This window comes from Sorex fumeus, unplaced genomic scaffold (assembly GCF_029834395.1).
Source record: "Sorex fumeus unplaced genomic scaffold, SorFum_2.1 ptg000075l, whole genome shotgun sequence".
In the NCBI taxonomy this organism is placed as follows: Eukaryota; Metazoa; Chordata; class Mammalia; order Eulipotyphla; family Soricidae; genus Sorex; species Sorex fumeus.
Window position 1 is genome coordinate 12,182,447 of NW_026606132.1, and position 21,329 is coordinate 12,203,775.

The 21,329-nt window shown below is 48.0% G+C and overlaps 1 protein-coding gene across 4 annotated transcripts in view; it reads right to left on the bottom strand.

Annotated features, from left to right (window-relative positions):
* The window catches only part of ATP11C (ATPase phospholipid transporting 11C), a 219,852-nt gene that overhangs the window by 61,170 nt on the left and 137,353 nt on the right, over positions 1-21,329 (bottom strand). For all 4 annotated transcript variants that reach the window (XM_056130195.1, XM_056130193.1, XM_056130194.1 and 1 more), the window contains exons 9-17: positions 20,456-20,520; positions 19,604-19,685; positions 18,317-18,467; positions 17,566-17,763; positions 8,036-8,197; positions 7,188-7,339; positions 6,091-6,162; positions 3,568-3,641; positions 1,017-1,120 (exon numbers count right to left, since the gene is read on the bottom strand). In XM_056130195.1, coding sequence (XP_055986170.1) covers positions 1,017-1,120; positions 3,568-3,641; positions 6,091-6,162; positions 7,188-7,339; positions 8,036-8,197; positions 17,566-17,763; positions 18,317-18,467; positions 19,604-19,685; positions 20,456-20,520 — 1,060 coding nt within the window. The remainder of the gene's footprint in view (positions 1-1,016; positions 1,121-3,567; positions 3,642-6,090; positions 6,163-7,187; positions 7,340-8,035; positions 8,198-17,565; positions 17,764-18,316; positions 18,468-19,603; positions 19,686-20,455; positions 20,521-21,329) is intronic.

A 21,329-nucleotide genomic window follows, 5' to 3' on the forward strand; every position in this document is an offset into this window, starting at 1 on the left:
ATACAAGGAACAAATGGGAAAGAAATCACATCGTCTCTTGTTTTCCCTATTATGTACAGGAGGGGTACCAACATATTTTTACTTTTAGAAAAAGAGAATAATAGGTTATAACCAAAGGAAATATTCAGTTAGGTTTAGAATTGGGGCAGAGAGGTAGTACAGCAGGCAGAGAGCTTGCATTGCATGCAGCTGACCCAACTTCGAGCTCCAGCATTCCATATGGTTCCCCGAGTATCGCCGGAAGTAATTGCAGGAAGAAGCCCCGAGCATCGCTGCCTCCCGTCCCCCAAATAAAAAACACAAACTCATGTCAATTAGGTTTAGAATGACAAAGTATTCGTTCTGATGGTAAAACAAAAATGCAGAACAGATGGCTGGCAGATATCTCCGAAGGACTGAGGTATATGCTTTCCGTGGGGATAGACCAGGTTCTGATATCTGGGACCAATAGTTCCCCAAGCATTGCTGGGGATGACCTCTGGGCATTGTTGGAATTATTTTTCATTAATTTTTTTTATCAAATCACCATGAGATACAGTTACAATACTTTTATGTTTAAGTTTCAGTCACACAATGATCAAACACCCATCCCTCCACCAATGCACATTCTCCACCACCAATGTCCCCAGTATACTTCTCTTTCCACCCGTCCCGCTGCCTCTATGGCACACAATTTCCCCCATACTCTCCCTCTACTTTGGGGCATTATGGTTTGCAATATAGATACTGAGAGGCTATCATGTATGGTCCTTTATCTACTTTCACTGCTGGAATTATTATCTGCCCCATCCTAGCCACCTCCAATTCCAAGAAAAAAATTCATATAAACAGAAAACCCTTCAAAGTTGCAATTATTAACAGAAAGTTAGTCCTGGAAAACAACTCACAATAAAACATGGAATGTACTACTACCAACCCCCAATAAAAAAATCGAGCCTAAAAGCAAGGTCCAACTTTATGGCCATGGGGATTCTCACAGCAACCCCATCCGAAGTGGCATCTCCGATGTCTCTCACCATTGCATTGCGCTCCACGTGGGCTTTAGTTAACTCGATTTCATGATTTTGCACCCGGGGAAAAACTGCTGAGTCTGCTCCTTTACAAAATAGAAGTATATCTCCTAGAGGGAAAAAAAATAAGAGACTTGACTTAATTTTGGGGGGATCACACGCAGCGATGCTCAGGGGTTACTCCTGGCTCTGCACTCAGGAATTACTCCTGGTGGTGCTTGGGGAATCATATGAGATGCCAGGGATCGAACCCAGGTTGGCCGTGTGCAAGGCAAGTGCCCTACCCACTGTGCTATCGCTCCAGCCCTGACTTAAAATTTCAACAGCACTATTAGCATTGTTAACAACCGGTCACTTCTTCACTTGAACATGCCTTTCAATGTTCACCCAAGTGGCGTGAAGGTATCTTGGCCTTCGTGCTGTTGGGCCAACATTCACTACCTTGCTTTAGGGAGGGAAATGGGGAGACACCACGCCTGGAAAAGGAATGAAGCATTACCTTCTTAAGACTGATATAGACAAAACTAACACCCCAGTCTTTGCACTGTGAATGCCTGTTAAAATCTATTTCCTGGGAGCCAGAGAGATAGTATAATGGTAGGGCATTTGCTTAGCACACAGCCAACCTGTGTTCAATTCCTGGCACCACATAAGGTCCCCCAGGGGCTGGAGCCATAGCACAGCGGGGAGAGTGCTTGCCTTGAATATGGGTTGACCTGGGTTCGATCCCCAACTAGCACATATGGTCACCCAAGTCACCAGAGCACAGAGCCAGCAGTAAGCCCTGAGTACCACTAGATATGGACCAAAATAACCAAAAATCAAAAACTAAAAAGCACACATTAAGGCCTCCCAGCCACACAGGAGTGTCCCCTGAGCACAGATTCAGGAGTAAACCCCAAGTGTTTCTGGCTGTGTAATACTTCCTGGGACCAAAGAGATAGTGCGGGGGTATGAAGGCATTTAAATGCCTTGCACATGGCTGACCCGGATTCGATCTTCAGCACCACACATGGTCCCTTGAGCAATCCCAGGAGCGACCCCTGAGCACAGAGTCAGAAGTAAGGCCTGAGCATCACCTAGGATGGGGGGCCGTGTTACGGCACTGCATCCGAACTGTCTGTCAATTCCAAGAAGCAGGTTTCAAAGTGTGCCTGCAGACGTCAAGGACCAAGCTCCGGTTCGAGCGAGAGTGAATCATTTTGAATAAACTCGGCAAGGGAGCTTGGGAAACAGGGGCGTGACAGATTTGACTGGAAACCTGAGAACAGCCTTGCAGGAAACCAGCACCATCAGTCAGTCCTGTCATTTCTATTAGTCACTGCACCCAGGGAAGCCTCGGCAGTGGAACAGGAAGAGAGTCACCTCATCCTGAGGAGGCAAAGTGCTGAGTTCCGAAAGGCACAAAAAAGAGGGGGCTGCTCCCTCGAGAAGGATCAAAGTGCCCCCTCCTCCTCAAGCGCCGCAGAAGTGCTCGGGGAGGAGCACCTGGCTTTTCAAAGGTTAAGGGGTGGGTTCCCTCCCCTCCTTTCGTTTTCTCTCACACATCCACGGTGGGTTTAGAAGTCACAGGCCCAATTCCACTTTCTCATAATGAAATCCATCTGATGACTCCGCAGTCACACCACAAAGGAAGGACGAAGCGGGCCCCATTCCCGCAAGGATCCATCTATCCCTTCCCGGACAGAGCGGATACCGAGAGGGACGCCGCTGGGAAGTCCACCCAGGAGCCCTTGCAGAAGCACTTTACACACACGGAAGAGCTCAGGGAATCTTACACACAGTCTGACGCGAGCAGCACACTCGCATACACGCAGGCGGACTGTCATGGCTATTTTGCAAATAAACGTGAACAGGCAGACAGACAGGCAGACAGACACACAAGCCCACACATGAGGCCAGAGGGCTCCTGCATGGGCTCCCTGCAGGCACCCACGGCCAGGGCCCATCCCAGGTCACAGGAGAGCCCCGGCTTAAGGGAACTGAGCCACCAGCAGGGGGCGCAGCTGTGTCCGGGGACACCAACTGCCCAGAAAGCGAGGGGCAAACTGCCCAGTCCTTTCCCAGTTTCCCCACCCGCAGTCCCTTCCAGGGAGTGGAAAGAGAGAGGAAGGGAGGCTGGGCTGGGCACGGGCTCCCTTGCTGGCTGGAGCATGGTGCCACGTGTTACTGAGCCAGGCAGGGTCGCCTTGGCAGTTTCTGTCTGGACATTTGCTGAGGAGGGGCGCTCGGTGGCCAAGAGATTGCCTGTATCCTCCAGGCCGGCTGGGGTGTGGCAGACTGAAGACGTGGGCGGAAATGAACGGAGGGAGGCACAGAAAAGAATGCTACTGCCTGGCACGGGAGCGGGGGAAAGGATGTATCTGAATGGGAAGGCACTTGACTTGCATGGGTGGGACTCTGGGTTCGATTGCCAGCACCAGTGAATCAAATCAACCCCGGCTCCTGGCTTTGCGAATCACAGCCCACAAGAATCCTTTTGTGCCTGAGACACCCATGCCACATACACCTCAGCCAACAGGCCGCGAGGAGGGGCAAGACTGCAGTATGTATGCACCTGCTTGGCTCCTCACAATGACGCTCATGCGGCGGCGGACAGAATCGAAGTTCAAGGTATGAAGCAGCTCGTACCTGCACAAGAAGAAAAACAGGGAAAGAGACTGCTGACAAATCTCGGGTACACGGAGGAAATCAGACACCAGAGACATATCTGCAGACACTGATGTGTCGGAATGAATGGACTCTGCTCGAAGTAGGTAAGATCTTGAGTTCTGGGCTCAAATGTCAGATGTGCTATAGAGCAGAGGCTTCCAAATCTGTCTGGTCTACTGAGCCTACTCCCCTCCTTCCGAAAAAAAATCACTCAGCATCCCAGCCCCTCAAAATCTGCTTCCTTTCAGTAAAATAGAACGCATCCCGACCCAACTGCACCTGAGGTTAGCATCCCTCTGAGGCTCCAGCACCCGCTAGGGGGCGGTATTTCCCACTGGCAAAGATGCTGGAGAGAATTCTCAGTATTGAATGATGAGCATCTATACTCTCTCCTTGGGTACCTTCAAATGCTAAGGAGAGAACGTGCAGAGGAGTGTGGTCCAGAGGGCTGTCTCTCTAAGAACTGCTGAGGGAGGCAAGCCAGCCTCACCCTGCTATTTTATTATTATTATTTTGCTTTTTGGGTCACACCTGGCAATGCTCAGGGGTTACCCCTGGCTCCGCACTCAGAAATTACCCATGGCAATGCTCGGGGGACCATATGGGATGCTGGGAATCGAACCCGTGTCAACCGTGTGCAAGCTAAATGCACTACCCACTGTGCTATCGCTCCAGCTGCCCCCCCCCCATTTTAATCACCCCAAGTGTTCACTCGACATCAGGCACCATGCTAGATGCTGGACAGACGTGAACGGGCCCAAGTCTGTCCTCCCCAAAGGCTCCCCCTATAGTTCAGAAGGAGGAGAATAACTGGAGGCCAAGCTTCCAGACCGACAAACACTGTCCTAAAGGAACCCACTAGGGAAAAGTCGGGGCAAAGAGTGGAGACCTCCAAAGGAAGGCTTCCTGGAAGAGGTAGTGCCCGAGCTGGTGGCCATGTGATCAATACAATGGAGAAAAGGGGCATGCACTGGGCACAGTAGCAGGAGAGCTCAGGGGAGGACTTAAAATAGCTCTTGAAGGAAGGTCTGCCATCTACTTGGAAGGGGGTGCAGGAACTAAACAACTATGGGCACTGCAGACATGCAGGTTTGGATGCTGAGAATAATAGGAATCCCCTGAAGGGACCGAATGGCCAGATGGTGGCTGGCTGGCCGGGCTCTAAAGATGAAAGCATGCAACTCAGTTACACTGGAAGTCAATTAATTATGAGGGGAAAATGGGGAAGACTATCTTCTCGGAAATGCATTACCTGGGCACATGTATCTGACATACAAATTACTTATGGCAGGTAGATTTCTGGGGTAGGGGGGGATGCTGAGTCTCTCATGGGGGGCGAGGGGGAGATCTGCTGTGAGTACTTAAAAGCATCCACATGTAGAGGCTCATCGGGTGCTGGCCAGAAGGGGGCAGTGTTGCGCACATGCTAGAATCTAGGAGCACCAGGCAGTCAGGGCAAAAAGCTGGAGACTTCTTTCGGCTTCTGAGCATCCCTCCCACCTGAGCTCGATCTGTGTTACAGGGTGCGGACAGAACTCCGAGGAGATGCCAGGCGCCAGAAATGAAGGCCCACTGCCCACAATGCAAGTTCAGGTGAAGCATTCTGAATTCATTACAGAGCCCAATTAGAATGTTCCAGGGTGCTAAGGTGGGTTTTTCCCATGGGGTGTCGGTGTCTGTGGAGACAGGGTTGCATCAGAGTATTTGCTCAGACCCTCCTGAATCTCTAGAACAGGTAGTAGCCTGGCACCAAAGTCGCCGAGGCTGACTGGGCTTGCCATCCCGGAGGGCCTGGCAGGAATCAGAGGGTTCCCTTCCCCTTCCTGGGCTGTCCTGACTGTGTGCCGGAAGCCTGTATGAGCATCTGACTCTCAGGGAGTCCAGCACATTCCCCCTGGGCTAGTGGACCAATGCGTGGACCAGCTTCGATTGGGCCGCATCCCGAATGCTCCTGGCTGGCATTCCAGGAAGAAATGCCCCCTCCAACGCCCCTTCCACCAGTCCCATGAAACTCAGACCCAGATGAGCAAAGAAGAGATCCTGAGCTAATTTATTTGTTTTTGGATTGCCCAAGTAGCGCTCAGGAGGCCTGGGGGCCCACTGGTGATTATCTGCCAAATGGGTGCAAGGGCCCAAGGGAACTGTGCTGCTCTGGCCCTGAAGTGTCACTCTGTGATGCTGAGGGAGGCTAAGGGGGTTCCAGGGCCACACCAGGCACTGATGCTCGCAAAAGCGTGTGGGACATGATAGGACCTGCGTCAAGCAAAGGCTAAGCACACACTCTAACCACTGTATCTCCCGGCCCCCAAAGTCCTGTGCTCAGAGATGCATCTAGCATCCCTCTGTCACCCTTTCTAAATCCATGTTGGGTGGGTTGTGGGGGGGGGTGGGGAAGAGCGACAAACATAACGGACACTGTGGGACTTACTCTTCTATTTCTTTTCTTTGGTTCTCTACCCTCATGCGGCCATTCCGAATTCCCACAAACGTGAACCCGTACCTATAAAAAGCAAAGGGGAAAAAAAAGGACTTTATGTAGCTTGACAAAATGACAGATGTCCTCGGCATGGCAGCTACTTGTTTATGCTGTTATCTTCCATCCAATCTCAATCTAAAACTATACTTCCCTTCACTGGCCGAGATGAAAACAAAGCAAGTGGCATGGTGCAACCCAGGATGGGTAATTGGTTGTTTCAATTCCAGAGTGAACACTCTGGGTGACCACCGAGCACTTAGTCACCTTGGGCCTCCTGGGAAATAGGTGACAGCCAGTTACCAAATGGTGTCAAAATTGCTGGGAGCACTTTGGAAATAGCACGTTGCACAAAACTCAGGCGGTTAGCTACTCTGCAAAATACGCCACAGACACATCTGGGCTTGGGGCTGGTCGCCAATGACGACAATGCAAGCCCCATCAATGCATTTGCTCTTTTCTCTGCCATCTTAATTGGTTAGGTTTGGCAAATTTCCACACATTTTCAGATAAAGCGGTTTGGCCTTTTTATCAAATGAGGATATAGCCAGATAGGCTATTGAAGTAAATCGACTATAAACAAAGTCACGCCTTTTCTCCTGTGATTTCATTTTCTCAAGAGAGATGTGGGGAGTGCTTAGTTTTCTTTCTTGCTCTTTAAAAATGCTAATGTCTTCCTCTCCAGTCATTTCGGGGCGTGGGTCTTCCCGAACAGCTCTCCTGAGGTGTAACTGATACACAAAGCACTTCACGGAATGCACAACAAAGGTATGCGGTCTGTTTGGTTTGGAGACATCAAAATACACATGATACCACCCACACAATCAAGTAAGAGACTGAGCCCAAACCTTCCAAGCTTCTTGTACCCCAGTGTGTGTGTGTGTGTGTGTGTGTGTGTGTGTGTGTGTGTGTATGTTAAGGACACAATGTGAGATCTCCCCTAAACGTAAGCAACAGTCGAAGTGCAGAATACTACACTGTTAATCTGAGGGACAAGGCATGACAGGCTCTCTCTAGAACTTCCTCACGGAGCTAGTGACAGTGCTTCTTACTTCTTTGCTCCTTTCACCAGAGCGATTTCATCTGGTGAAGAGGAGACATAGGTTAATTCCGGGGGCTCCCCAGCTCCATCGACAGCATCGTTTGTCTTAATTTCCACAGTGTGACATAAACACAAGGCACGCAGAAAGAGCTCTTCTCGATTCTGTTGGACAGGAAGAACGGGGGGGGGGGGGGGGGCGGGGAGACGATTACTTTCAGTTTTAGCACTTGGTAACTCATCAGTGACCAGATAGCGACTATTAATGTGACAGAACGCCATAACTGCCAGCAAAGCGAGGAGCAGAAATTTATCAATTCCTAATAGACCCAGGAGTGATCAACTCTTCGAGGCCCGAGGAGCGCAGTGGGTTCGCGCCTGTCAGCCCCTCGTGGCTCTGTTAACTCATCCTAACAAACACCAAAGCAGCGCCTTCCTCACTGCGTCAAAGAATTCATTGGCCCGCTCACCCTCAAGCTCTTAATAGCTCAGGTGCGGGGAGACTTGGGCTCATTTAATGCCAAGACACTCCTGGGACTTTAAGAATCTGAATAGACACCAGGCTCGCAGCAGCTTGCACTGGCAGTGACTGAAGAGCACACAGCATTATTAAGAGCACAGACGGGCAAGAGAACGCTTTCCCCAAATGCCACTGCGGCCGATTCCCTCTCCATGTCCATTCTCCTTGCTTGCCAATTCCAGAGGTGATCGCAACACCAAGAAAATGTGACCGGAAGAACAAACACGTGGTCACTTGAGCCTGGCATGTGCTACTCATGAAGTATTTCGGCGCCGTGGAGTTACCACACATGCATGCACTGGTTTCTTATGGTTCATGGGCGATAGAGAGAAAAATGTCACCTTCTCTGCTCTGTCGAAATAGGTCAAGGGTCCATCAGTTTGAGAGAGTCCATCAGCTTCCTGAGCTACACCTCGGTACTTGTGCCCGTCTATGCAGCACTCAATGAACTCCATGCAGTTTTCAGTGAGTGTTCCAGTTTTATCCGTAAATACATAATCCACCTAGGAACAAGGACACACACATGCTTGTTTATTTGCTTTGGCGTGATGAATTTCCACTTAGCTGCACAGCAGAGCGAGTTTCCCAGCCAGAGAAAATTCACTTAGCCTAAGATTTCTTGTCAAATACTAGTTGATAGAAGCAATGTCACCAACTGAATACTTCTATTTATCCATTTTTTTTTTCTGATTTGGGGCCATATCTGGCTGTGCTCAGTCCGGGTTCTGGACTCAGGAGTTACTCCTGGGATTTGCAGGAGGGAAAATATGGAATGCTGGGGATCAGTCATACACGAGGCAAGCGCAATACCCACTGTACTATCCTTCTGGTCCAGAACTGAATACTTGTAAAGAAACTGAAATACCATCATTATTTCCGAGGTGGACCTACTCCAATATTGAAGCATCTGGGGGCAGATGCAGCTATTTTACTCAACTAAGAAGCCTTTCATTTAACATCTACTTCTTTTGGTCGAAAGAACTTACACTAAGAAAACCCTTCTTTTCCAAGAAGAAACAAGAACATCCTCCTGACCAGGAAGTCTAGATACATACTAACAAATACTCAATGAGAGTGTAAATTTACTGAGATAGATAGAACGAAACTTGAAAAGTGAACCCGTGAACAAAGAGGAGCGAAATAAATTCACTCTATAACATAGAACACATGCATTAGAGAGCACACATGTGGAAGATGTGTCAAGTTCCCTAATCAGAGGACAGAAGAAGTTAATACTGATCAAAAGCATTCACCAAAATTTCTTTCCATGTTTTTTTTTTTTTTTGCTCTTTGGGTCACACCCAGCAATGCATCGGGGTTACTCCTGGCTCTGCACTCAGGAATTACTCCTGGCAGTGCTCATGGGATACTGGGAATAGAACCCGGGTTGGCCGTGTGCAAGGCAAACGCCCCACCCACTGTGCTATCGCTCCAGCCCCTCTTTCCACATATTATGGCTATTTCCAGATATTCTTCAAGTTTCCAAAACTGCTTTCGGCTTTTGTTTTTATCTTGTACCATTTATAGCTGCACTGACTTTTCTGCAGAACTGGCACCCTCAATTATTAAAATCCCTTGATTTAATGTAGACGGACTATCAGAATCTGATGGCTGGCTATCTCCTTTACCCTACCTTGCTCCATTCTCTAATCTACTCTTAACTCACCAACCACACTGGTCGTCCGTAAACTTCCAACTACTCCTTTTGGAACTTTATTGGTTTGCTTCTTCACTGCCTAATATTTCTTTTTTTTTTTTGGCTTTTTGGGGGTCACACCTGGCAATGCTCAGAGGTAACTCCTGGCTCTGCACTCAGGAATTCTCCGGGTGGCACTCAGAGATACCAGGGATCGAACCCGGATCGGCCGCGTGCAAGGCAAACGTCCTCCCCACTATGCTATCGCGCCAGCCCCCACTGCCTGATACTTCTGATTCTGACTCTTTACTTCCATGATTCATCGTTCATATTAGATTAGCATTTGATACGTCAAGAGAAATGATAAAATGTGAAAAAAAATAGAGGGAACTGGGAGAGAAAATGAAAGAACGTTCTATCAGAGCCAACAACACACAAATAAGGCAAATGTCAATAGTATCAGAGAAGAAAGCCCATCGGGGTGCCTCTAGATAGTCAGCAAAGGAACTTGCAGAAAATGAAGCTGGCCACATAAATGAGGGATGTGGTCATAACGCAAAACATAAAGGTATCCCGAAGGAGATATTGTGAGGTGGGAAAAAAAAGCAATTCTGAGAGATAATCCACGTTAAAGCAAAAGGATAGAAATGGCAGGCAGAATCAAATAAAGGAAGAAGGCCAATTCTGCAAGTCATAGAAAAGTTACCGGCTCCATCTCATAAAGCGTAAGACTTGGAGGTGGCCAACTTTGTACAAATTACCCTTAGTAAGTTTTTGACAACAAAATGACACCTTCATTCTAAAACAAACAAAGAAAAAGTTGCCCATTTTTTTTAAAGAAAAGCAGAGTTTATAACAGGTTCAAATCTAACAGAAGCACACTTTCATAAATAATGGGGGGAAATAAGCTATGAAATAAACTTTCCGTATAAAATAAACCATTTTGAGCATTTCCATTTTATCGGGTTTTTAATCTCTTCTATTTATAACATCTGGCTTTCAGAAACCCACAATTTCATCCTCCTTTCTGGCAATTTATGCTTAAATAGTTAAAATTATGGGCTGACAGGAAGAAGCATAAGCACGAGATTAAGGTTTTTATTATGTGAGGGGGATGAGATGAACCCCGGCTTGGGTGCAGCTTTCTAATTACTTTTCAAAGCTTTGCACGTTAGCGGCACTGGCACAAATAGAGCATTCCAATCTTCCCCTTTCTCCCTGGGTGCCGGCCAAGTCGGAATTCTCCCTCTAAATTAATCCGAGTGGCATTATCCGTGTATCGTCTGGATGCTTCCTGCCACCAAGACAGTCTCCGCTGCTTTTTCCTGTGGCCCAAATGGCACTGTCCTCTGTCCCCTGCCCTAGCATCTTGGCATTGCGGGGATCCCCTCAGAAATGCCCAAGTTTCCATGGGGGGGGGTCAAAACAAACAGAACATACCTGTTCACGTGGACTAGTGGACGGGGCAGGGATCTGGGTACCAGACATCTCTCTGGGCAAGACCCACAAGGCCTCGGCCACCCTGGGAATCATTACCCAAGCAGGGTAAGCCTTGCCTTACTCAGAGTTTTCTTCGGTTTGGGTTTTTGGCGGTCAGTGCTATTTTTTTTTCTTTCGCAAATTTTATCATTGTGGGGCACACATTTACAGTTGTTCATTTTTTGGGTTTCAGTCATATGTTCCAACACCTGTCCCTTCACCAGTGTGCAATTCCCTCCATCAATGCCCCCAGTTTCCATCCCGCTAACACCCCACCCTGCTCTTGCCAGCCTGCCTCTGTGAAAGGTTCCTCTTTCTCTTCCTCCTCTCTCTCTCCCCCCCCTCTCCATTCCTCGCTCACTCTCACTCTATCTTCTCTTGTTTGTAATACAGGTACTAAGAGGTTATCATGTATCTCCTGTGATTTGCAATGCAGACACTGAGAGGTTATCATGCATATCCCTTTCCCTCCTTCCAGTGCTCAGTTCTTGTCCAGAACCGAGTCATTTCCCACTATCATTGTCACAGCTGTCCCTTCTCTGTCCTCACTGTCCTCTCTCACTTGTGGCCAGTTTCCAACATTGGATCAGTACCCCTGGCCCTTGTCTCCTCTCCTTGGGTTTTAGAATCATACTATGTTCTCTCTCTCTCTCTCTCTCTCTCTCTATATATATATATATATATATATACATACACACACACACACACACACACACACACATATATATATATATACATATATATATATATACACTGAAATACAATTGGGTGGAAAGATTTTTTTCCTGCGGGCCAAGAGCTGGTGGCCATTTCGAGTCAGGACTTGGAGATTTTGCTCCCACGTGGACTGCTGGGCTATGGGTTCTGTAGGGCTGACGTTGGGCCAGCCTTCCTGCCAGGTTCCTGGGTGATGCTGCCGGGGCCCCAGGCCTGCCTTGACAAGAGGCTTGCTGGGATGCCCAAGTCTCCTCAGATGGAAGGCAGAGCGGACAGAGAAGTGAGTACTGCGTTCACTGGGACTCTCTGTGGCCGTGGATCTGAGTCCTGCTCAAGTAGCGACCCCAGGAGTCTGGTTCCCCGTGGAGGAATTCTGACATGAGAGCTATTCAAGGGTGGGGGAGCCCCAAATGAAAAGTTCAACGCATGAGAGCACCGGTGGCTTAACTCAAAAACTTTCATGAGGGGCTGGAGCGATAGTATAGCGGGTAGGGAGTTTGCCTTGCACGTGGCCAACCCAGATTTGATTCCCAGCATCCCATAAGGGTTTCTGGAGCACTGCCAGGAGTAATTTCTGAGTGCAAAGCCAGGAGTAACCCTTGTGCATCACTGGGTGTGACCAAAAAAGCAAAAAAAAAATAAATAATAAAGTTCATGGGGGCTGGAGACCCACTTTAATCCCCACCACCTGAGCACTTCCAGGTGTGGCCAACTTCCCCTAGTGCCTCTCCAAAACACAGTCCACGTGTTTCCCTCTAATGCAGGGGTGTGGAATCTCAGTCAGCCCGGTGATATTTCGTAACACCATCTATGGGCTATCTGATATCGGAGATAAGGCACGGGCAAAAAGCACGCGTGTCTGGCCCGTGACATACCAGGGCCACACCACTTATGACCGGGGAGACGAAGGTCCCCAACTCCTGACCTCAGAGAAGCGTGGACTGGACTCTTCTTGACTCCTCTACCTCTGAACTTTGCGAGCCTAGAAAGACTCTACCTCTCTGGACTTTCAAAACTAAGGCACAAGGTTGGAGAGTCTAAAATGAGGAGCCGCGGCTGGAGCGATAGCACAGCAGGTAGGGTATTTGCCTTGCATGCCGCCAACCCAGGTTCAATCCCCGGCATCTCATATGGTCCCCTGAGCACTGCCAGAAGTAATCCCTAAGCAATGCTGGGAGTGACCCAAAAATCCAAAAAAAAAAAAAGAAAAGAAAGAAAGAAAAAAACTAAAATGAGGAGCTGGAGCAAGAACACAGTACTTAGGTGCCTGCCTTGCACACAGCCAACCAGAGTTCAGGCCCTGGTACCTGTGTAGTCCCCGCCAGGAGTGATCCCTTAGTTCAGAGCCAGGAGTAACTCCTGAGCACCAGTGGGTGTGAGCCCTACCCCCCAAAAAAGGAAATAAACTAAAATAAGGGCTGGAGCATATGTTTGCATGAGGGAGCCCCAGGGTCGGTTACTGACATCACCTGGAGTAACCCCTGAGCACTCAGGAGCGGGTCCCAAGCAATTAGCTCTGGCTGTGACCCCCTGAAACCAAAAATCAAACTCCACCAACAAAACCTGAAATTCAATGTGTTCTATGAACACTAAGGCGTGTGACCGCTGCTGTGGCCACCCGTGCACTGTTGGGAGCTTCCGCTTGCATACTACCCATGGTCTCTCACTGCGTCCTCAGCACTCCATTGAGGCCAGATGGACACAGCTCGCTACACAGAAGCTGGACTCCAGAGCTTCTTTCTTGGTCCAGAGTGGTCCCCTCTATCCCCAGAACCCATCCTAGAGACACAGGGGAAGCTCATGGGTCATTGCACGCAATGGCTGGAATCACACTCTAAGGTGTGCTCATACTGGCTAAAAGACTGACACAGGGGTCGGGGAGGTGACTCAAAAGAGTCATGGGTGCGCTCTGCATGCAAGAGGCCTGGGTTCAGTCCCTAGCATCATATGGTTCTCTGAGCACCAGCACCAGGAGTGACCCCTGAGCACCAAGCCAGAAGTCGCCACCATGGACTGCCAGGTGTGGTCCAACAGCTACCACATAAGAAAAGACTGACTTGTCATCATGAAACGAGTACTCTAATTCTCCTGGTTTCACGAAGTCATCAAACTCTGGCCTAAATAGAACTTCCTATTTTGTGTGTCCATGTGTGATATCAAGAATCGAACCCAAGCTCATACACACACACACACAAAAAAACAGGTACTCTACCCCTGAGCCACATTCCTGGGGCCCCATCTTCATCATTTGTTTATCCTTTATATTCTGCGAAGGGCTCCTAAGGGGTACTCAGTAGGCCTTGCACCCTGCCAGGGAATTCTCAGTCAACCAGAAGAGAAACTCAATGTGACACAGTATGGCAACGGCCCTGCAGTGCTGGGGGCTACACAGGCCACACCAGTAGTGTTGGGGGGCTGTTCAGTAAGAGTATTGTGGTCGCAGGGACCAAGCCAGCATCAGCGGCATGTAAGACATGCATCTTAAACCCTATACTATCTCTCTGCTCCTCATCTTCTCATTTTTAAATAACAACATGGGTCATTTTATATAAGTGAAGCAAGGATTGGCAGTTGCACTCATAAAAGCTAAGTGACAGGGAAGTCTGTTACATAAAAAGCCATATGGGTCCTGGGGCAGAGATGCCTCTGAGAGTAGAGCACATACTGTATGCAGGAGGTCAGGTTTCATCTCTGGTAGCACATGATTGGGAACCATCAGGAGTGCTAGGAGTAGCTCCCAAGTTGGGTACAGCACCCAAATAATGTAGCACTGTAGTAATGTCCTCCCGTTATTCATAGATGTGCTCGAGCGGGCACCAATAACGTCTCCATTGTGAGACTTGTTGTTACTGTTTTTGGCATATGGAATATGCCATGGGGAGCTTGCCAGGCTCTGCCATGCGGATGGAATACTCTCGGTTGCTTGCTGGGCTTTCTGAGAGGGACGGAGGAATAGAACCCGGGTTGGCCACAAATAATAAATTTTAAAAGCTCAAACCAACAATAAGAAAAGCCATATGAAAGCTGCAGACACGGTTCTGTGGCTACGGTGACTTGCCTTGCCCGCAGAAGGCTGTGGGTTCAATTCCCAGCACCACATGGTTCCCCAACTAAGAAGTTCCTGAGCACTGTGCCATGAGTGGCTCTTGAGCACAGCTGAGAGTAACCCAAATAACAACAACAACAATAACAACAAGCCATACAAATCTTAAAATTATAACCCCTTCAGAGAAGATGCTGGTCATATGAAATTTTAGAGTGTGCAGTTATTCGCAGAATGCTAAATGGCCTAAGAAACTTGATCAGGACTTCTTGCATTTTCCTTAAGGTGGTTTCTCCACACAGAGGCTGCTAAATGTCGGAGTCATTTTTTTTTGCAGTGTATTTGGTGAAGTGGAGATCTGGCTGTTAATGGAGAAGATTTGATGAAATGAGAACCACACCCCAAAACTCAGGCTTGCCAAGAGGAGAGAGCGAGAAAGAAGAGAAGAAAAATGCCTTCCATAGAGACAGGCTTGGTGTGTGTGTGTGTGTGTGTGTGTGTGTGTGTGTGTGTGTGTGTGTGGAGGGGGGTGATGGGAGGGAAACTGGGAACACTGGTGCTGGGAAATGTACACTGGTGGAGGGATAACACTGTATGACTGAAACCACATTATAAATAGCTTTGTAAAGATCTAGCTCGAGGTGATTCAATAATAAAACTTTAAAAAATACCATAAATAAAAGCTCTGTGTGTTAAAAGCGAAAAAAAATAAAGCAGAGCTGTGTGGGCGAAGGGCACGGGGCCAGGCTGAAAGCTGGAGCTTCTTTGCATGGATCCAACTGACCGGATCACTGGCCAGAGCTCTCCTCTCCTTCTTGCTGCAAGAAGGAGCCAAGATGGGAGAGCAAGTCTGCACCGTAAGGGAACAGGGAACAAGCTGGAGGCAGCGTCCGTGGGATGTGTGACAAGGCGGGGATGACCCTTGGTTTGGTGGCAGCAGCCTGAGCCAGGCTCTTCCTGGAGTAGCTTATTGCACGTGGCCAGCCTCTGGATGGAAATTGAATCTTTTTTTTTTTGCAATGAAATCAGCTATTGGGAAAAGGTCCACCGGAGGTGACATGCGAAATGGGACTAACAAGTCACAGGTCTTTCCTTAAGACTGACTAGCTTTGCACAGCCATCTGTGCCTCTGGGTGAAAACCACAGGTCTGAGAAGGTCTCGCATCAGCGGTGGCAGCTCAAGTCACCCTTGGTGAGAACTTTCTGGGAGCAGTAGCTAAGGCAGAGCACGCATGCGTTCCCTCCTTCTGGGTTCTGGCCTCGGTATCTGTGGGATGTGGAGTCCGGAGGAGTCCTCCAGTCAGGTCTAAAACCTCTTTTCAGGGCTGGAGTGATAGTACAGCAGGTATGATGTTTGCCTTGCATGTGGCCAACCCAGGTTCGATTCCCAGCATCCCATATGGTCCTCTAAGCACCGCCAGGAGTAATTCCTCTGTGCAAAGCCAGGAGTAACCCCCATGCATCGCCAGGTGTGACCCAAAAAGCAATCAATCAATAAAATTAAATAAAATTAAAATATAAAACCTCTTTTCTGGCAGGGCCAAAGAGACAGTGCAGGACTTAAGGCACTTGGCCTTGAACACAGCCAACCTTGGACTGATCCTCAGCACCACATACAGGCCTGAGCACTGCCGGGGGGCATTCCTGAGCGTGGAGCCCCATTAGAGTCCCTGACCACCAATAGGTGTGGCCCCAAAGCCTCCAAAGGGAAAGAAAATGTCATCTGGAGAGTCATTGTACCCACATGACTGTTGTTGGCAAGTGGGTCCCTGGCTTTAGGTGACATCTGTGTGAGAGCAGAGAGTGTGGAGGTGGCGGAGACAGAACTCAGGAAGAGAACGTCTGAGGGGGGATGGACATCAGCAGCCCCTCCAGGAGCCGCAAGGGCAGGTCCATGAATTGAATTTGCCATGACAGGAATGGCATTTCCACCGGCTCGACAGTTGAAATGTCCGAAGAATGAAACGCAAGCCCGCCCCCCCGCCCCAGTTCATCAGTGGCCAGAGATTACTGACAACCAGGAAAATGAGAGCAAGGGAATGGCTTCTCAGTGCTCACTGGCACTGAACAAGTCCCGAGCTGGGCACGTATGTCTGGCTGCAGGGCAGAGGCAAGTAAATGCATCTGGGCTGGGAACATGGCCACAGCCGGGGTTACGGCGATAAGAAAAGCAAAGAGCATTTGGAGGAGGGCATGCCCTCACATTTTCCCTTCTTTTAAATTCTTGCCCTCAACTCCACACTCCGGGCTTGCTCGTTCTATCTCCCATTTGATCAGAAGTGTACCCAGAAAATGTCAATAAGGCAACGCTGGTCAAATTTGTTTGTAGGGGAAAAAAAAACTGCACTTAGAAAAGAGCTCTGTTCCCCACCCTGTATTCTAGCTCCATGTAGAGATGGCAATGACGACAATGTGCTTGCTGCTCCCTGGAAATGGCCTATAATTTAGTATCTCACCCTATTAGCTTGGGCGAGGGTGACTGTAACGTCCAAATCTGATGCATGGCTGAAAGTAGACTATAGACCAAACATGATTGCCTCTCAATGCCTCTTTTGCAAACCACAACAACCAAAAGGAGAGAGAGAACAAAAGGGAATGCCCTGCCACAGAGGCAGGGTGGGATGGGTGGTGGGAGGGATACTGGGACCCGTGGTGGTGGAAAACGGGCACTGGTGAAGGGATGGGTACTTGATCATTGTATAACTGAAACCCAAGCACAAAAGTTTGTAAGTCTACAACTGTACCTCATGGTGTTTCACTAATAAAAATTAAAAAAAAATCTGACACATGAATTGGAGGTCTCAAAACACCAGAAATACCAGCAAAATAACTACTGCTCTAGTTATGAGCACCCTGGCTGCCTTCCTTCTGTACCTATGCACAGGACTATGCTTGGACTCACACCTGTAACTGTGAAATGTTCACGTACACGAGATTCCAGACAAGAAGAAACATTCCCCTAGGTTAACTGATTCTGAGTAAGAAAACATTCTAACCTGACCAAGTTCTTCGTTGAGGTCTGATGTGTTAACCAGGGCTCCTTCATCAATTTCTTCATCATAGAAGTCCTTATCCCATGAAATGAAGAAGGAGCCCAGGAACTTCTGCATTTCTACCGTGACATACATGGAGACAGGAATGATAAAGTTGAACAGAACCATAAACGACAGGAAATCGGTGAACATTTTCAAAACCTAAAACAAAACAAAAAAAGTTTGCTAATTAGATGTAAAGCTCCACCAGAAAAGTGTAATGTCAATGAACAGTTCACTTTCTCTCCTTTCACTTCAGTGCTGAAAGCACAGCTCTGCTTACATAAAGGAGACTGCCATCAACACTCACTGGAGTGAAAGCTCCATATTAAGACAACATTCAAAGCAACTCTGAATTGTAACATTATTTTTCAGTGTATCACGTGATTAACACTTTTTCACTTGCGCTGCTATTCCCACCCCAGATATTTATATAAGTGTCTGTGACCAAAGTTGATAGGCAGATAACCATTATGCATCGAATACATATGTCACAAGCTCGTAATACTCTTTTAATGAGGGAACTGAAAAGCAAGCATAGATGCCGAACGAAAACAACAAACACACTCCATGCCATCTTAAATCCGCCATGGCTTTTGAGCTATATCATACAGGAAGAAAACCGAGACGCTAACAAAAGCAAACAATCTCCAATAGAGTCCTAGGGTTAAACTCTTGAGGAAGAATGAAGATTTTATAGCAGAAAACACATTACCTTTAGGGTTTCCCGCTCCTTCTGGGTCTTTTGGTTATACCACGGTTCATCATTGTAAGGGTTGCTTTGCCAAACATATTTTAGAGTAGTGCATATGGCAGCTTTGGTCAGTAAGATAAACAGGTACACAATCAGGAAGGCATTGATAGACCTGCAAAAATAAGATAATGTGGATGTGGAGAATTGTGTAATGATTTAAGACATCGCATCCACCGAGTATGACTTACTGCTCAATTTTCTAAGTCCTCTCCTGATGTACAACTATGGCGCATCCTCTGTGCCTGGACCCATCTGACCCATCTGAATCATAACTTTCACATAGTAGAAATGGAAAAGCTGACCCTGACGCATCTGTGAGTCACTAGTGCTCCCCAAAGTACAATGATGAACAAACTTAACATCTTACCTCCATCTCCATTATGCTTCCTGTATCACAGAGCACACACACACACACACACACACACACACACATACACACACCATCTCTCAATCCTTCCCTATACGAAGACTATCTTGTTTCCATTTCCCTGATGAAGTATTGACTCTTCCTGTGTGAAAGGGACATACACATACTTCTGGAGAAGTGTCAATGAAATAAAAGATATCTATGCCAACAAGAGAGAGAGCATTGCAATCAGCAACTGTCCTGAAGGTCTATCTACCAGGTACCATGCCGGTATTTGCCAGGAGACTGCTAGCTGTGCTGTGGCAACTCCTTGCGTGTAGCAATCAGAGGACCCCATGCCATTACGCAGAATCAACACTCAACTCACTCATTGAACTCTATCCTTTCCTAGCTCTAAGACACAGGTTCTCAAGCTTGCTAGACTGACCTATGGGGCTCTTTTCAGAAAAAAATATTTATCAATCACCCCTGGAAATATATATACCTTCTTTAAGCAGAGAGTGCTCCAATCTGCACTGGAGGTTACTAATCCCCCACCAGTGGTGCTCTTGGATCATTTCTAAGCCCTCTAGGGGCCCGTGGGTATCACCCACTCTGGGAACATTAATCTTGGAGCCTAGGTAAGTGAGTCCATAGCCTCACTGACAATGTGGATGCCTCCACTTCATAAAAGAATGCTTACTGCGAGGTGCTCAGAGGATTCAAACAAATCAGACAAGAGACATAAAAGGGCACAATTTCTGGAACATAAAACGTGTGCTCAGACCCGTAGCTGCCATCATAACTGATGCTTCTTGTTATGGTTCCTATTTGGATGTACTGAGCGAGAAGCCACGATTTCGGATCAACGACAAGTAAAGAAAATTGCAGTGCGCACTAACTTTTCAACAGCAGAACGTTTCTGAGATTTCCCTTGGTAATTCAAAGCCATCTTGGTTTCCATCCCAGTGTAAACAGCAACTCCTAAAGAAGAACAGAATATAATTAAGCTAGCTTCCAACCCGGGTTCCTAATCATTTCCCCACCTGTTTGGTTCTGCCAATTGGGCTCAGCCTACAAAAGAGTGATATTTTAAGCCCTCTTCTATTTACCGACTGATAATTGCCTTGGTAGTATAATTTTGGTTGACTTTAGTTTATTATTATTAGTTTACCATCTTACCCACTGCCAAACACCTAAAGACAGGCTCATATTGAGTGGCACTTATCACCTGCCACTTTTTTTTTTTTTTGCTTTTGTGATAGCACAGCGGTAGGGCATTTGCCTTGCACACAGTCAGCCTGGCTGAGCCGGATTCGATTCCTTCACCCCTCTCGGAGAGCCCGGCAAGCTACCGAGAGTATCTCGCCTGCATGGCAAAGCCTGGCAAGCTACCCGTGACGTATTCAATATGCCAAACACAGTAACAGCAACTCGCAAAAATGGAGACATTACTGGGCCCACTCGAGCAAATCGATGAACAACGGGAGGACAGTGTTTGTTTTTTCGCTTTTTTGGGTCACACCCAGTGATGCACAGGGGTTATTCCTAGCTCTGCATTCAGGAATTACTCCTGACGGTGCTCAGGGGACCATATGGGATGCTGGGAATCAAACCCGGGTCGGCCGCGTGCAAGGCAAACGCCCTCCCCTCTGTGCTATGGCTCCAGCCCCCACATTCCACTTTTAACATGCACTATTTATGCACAGGTTTCACACAGCTATGTCTGCTAGGTAGAGTTTAAAAGTGCTCACCATATATCTTCTTGGTATTTTTGAGTGTAGCTCCTTTCAGCAACAGATTTTCAGGACCCAAAGACCTAAATGGAAAAAAAAATAACACAACTTACATCAACAGACCAACAGTATCATGGACTTGGAGAAGATCTTTCCCCTCGCACACATCTATGTCCAAGGGATTCAGGATGTTAGCTACCCACTTGGACCCGGCACACACATACTCCCCAGGGGGAGCTGCAGATCCTTCCCTTGGAAACGAAAGGTCTTTGAAAGTCTAACACAGATGGAGGCACAGGCCAGGCCGAGCCAGAAACACACAGAGGTAGAGAGATGCTGAGAGATGAAAAGGACTATGAGTCACAGACCACCAGGCGACGTCTGGACAGAAGCAGCAGACGGCAAGGGCAGGAGACTGGGCAAACAAACTTCAGTGCAAAGCAAAAGACAAACTGACATAATATCTGGAGAGCATAGATCCGTCTCTTGGGGGATGACTGAGAAGCCAGTTCCTCTGAACTTGGCTTTCCAGGCCGATGGAAAATGTTAAGGCAACGACTGGCTTTGCATGTGAACGAATCAAAAATGACTGGTCTCTCATTTGACTTAACTGCACGTACTGCTCCTAGCATTTTCTCCACTTGCGGATTCCTCAACCGACCCCCAGGCACTGTTAGCCGGGGACGGATGCCAATACTGCCAGCCACTGCTCTGATCAGGACCACAAATACAGGGCCCAAAGCAGACCGGAGACTGTCAGTGTTCAAAGCTCTGCTCCTTTGGAAACCCCCCCGTATCACTTCCGGTAGCACACAGCCCTGTCCCAAGAAACACAGACCCACTCGCACCACCCCACTAATCACAAGGTGAGTTATCTAAGGCGTGGTGGGAG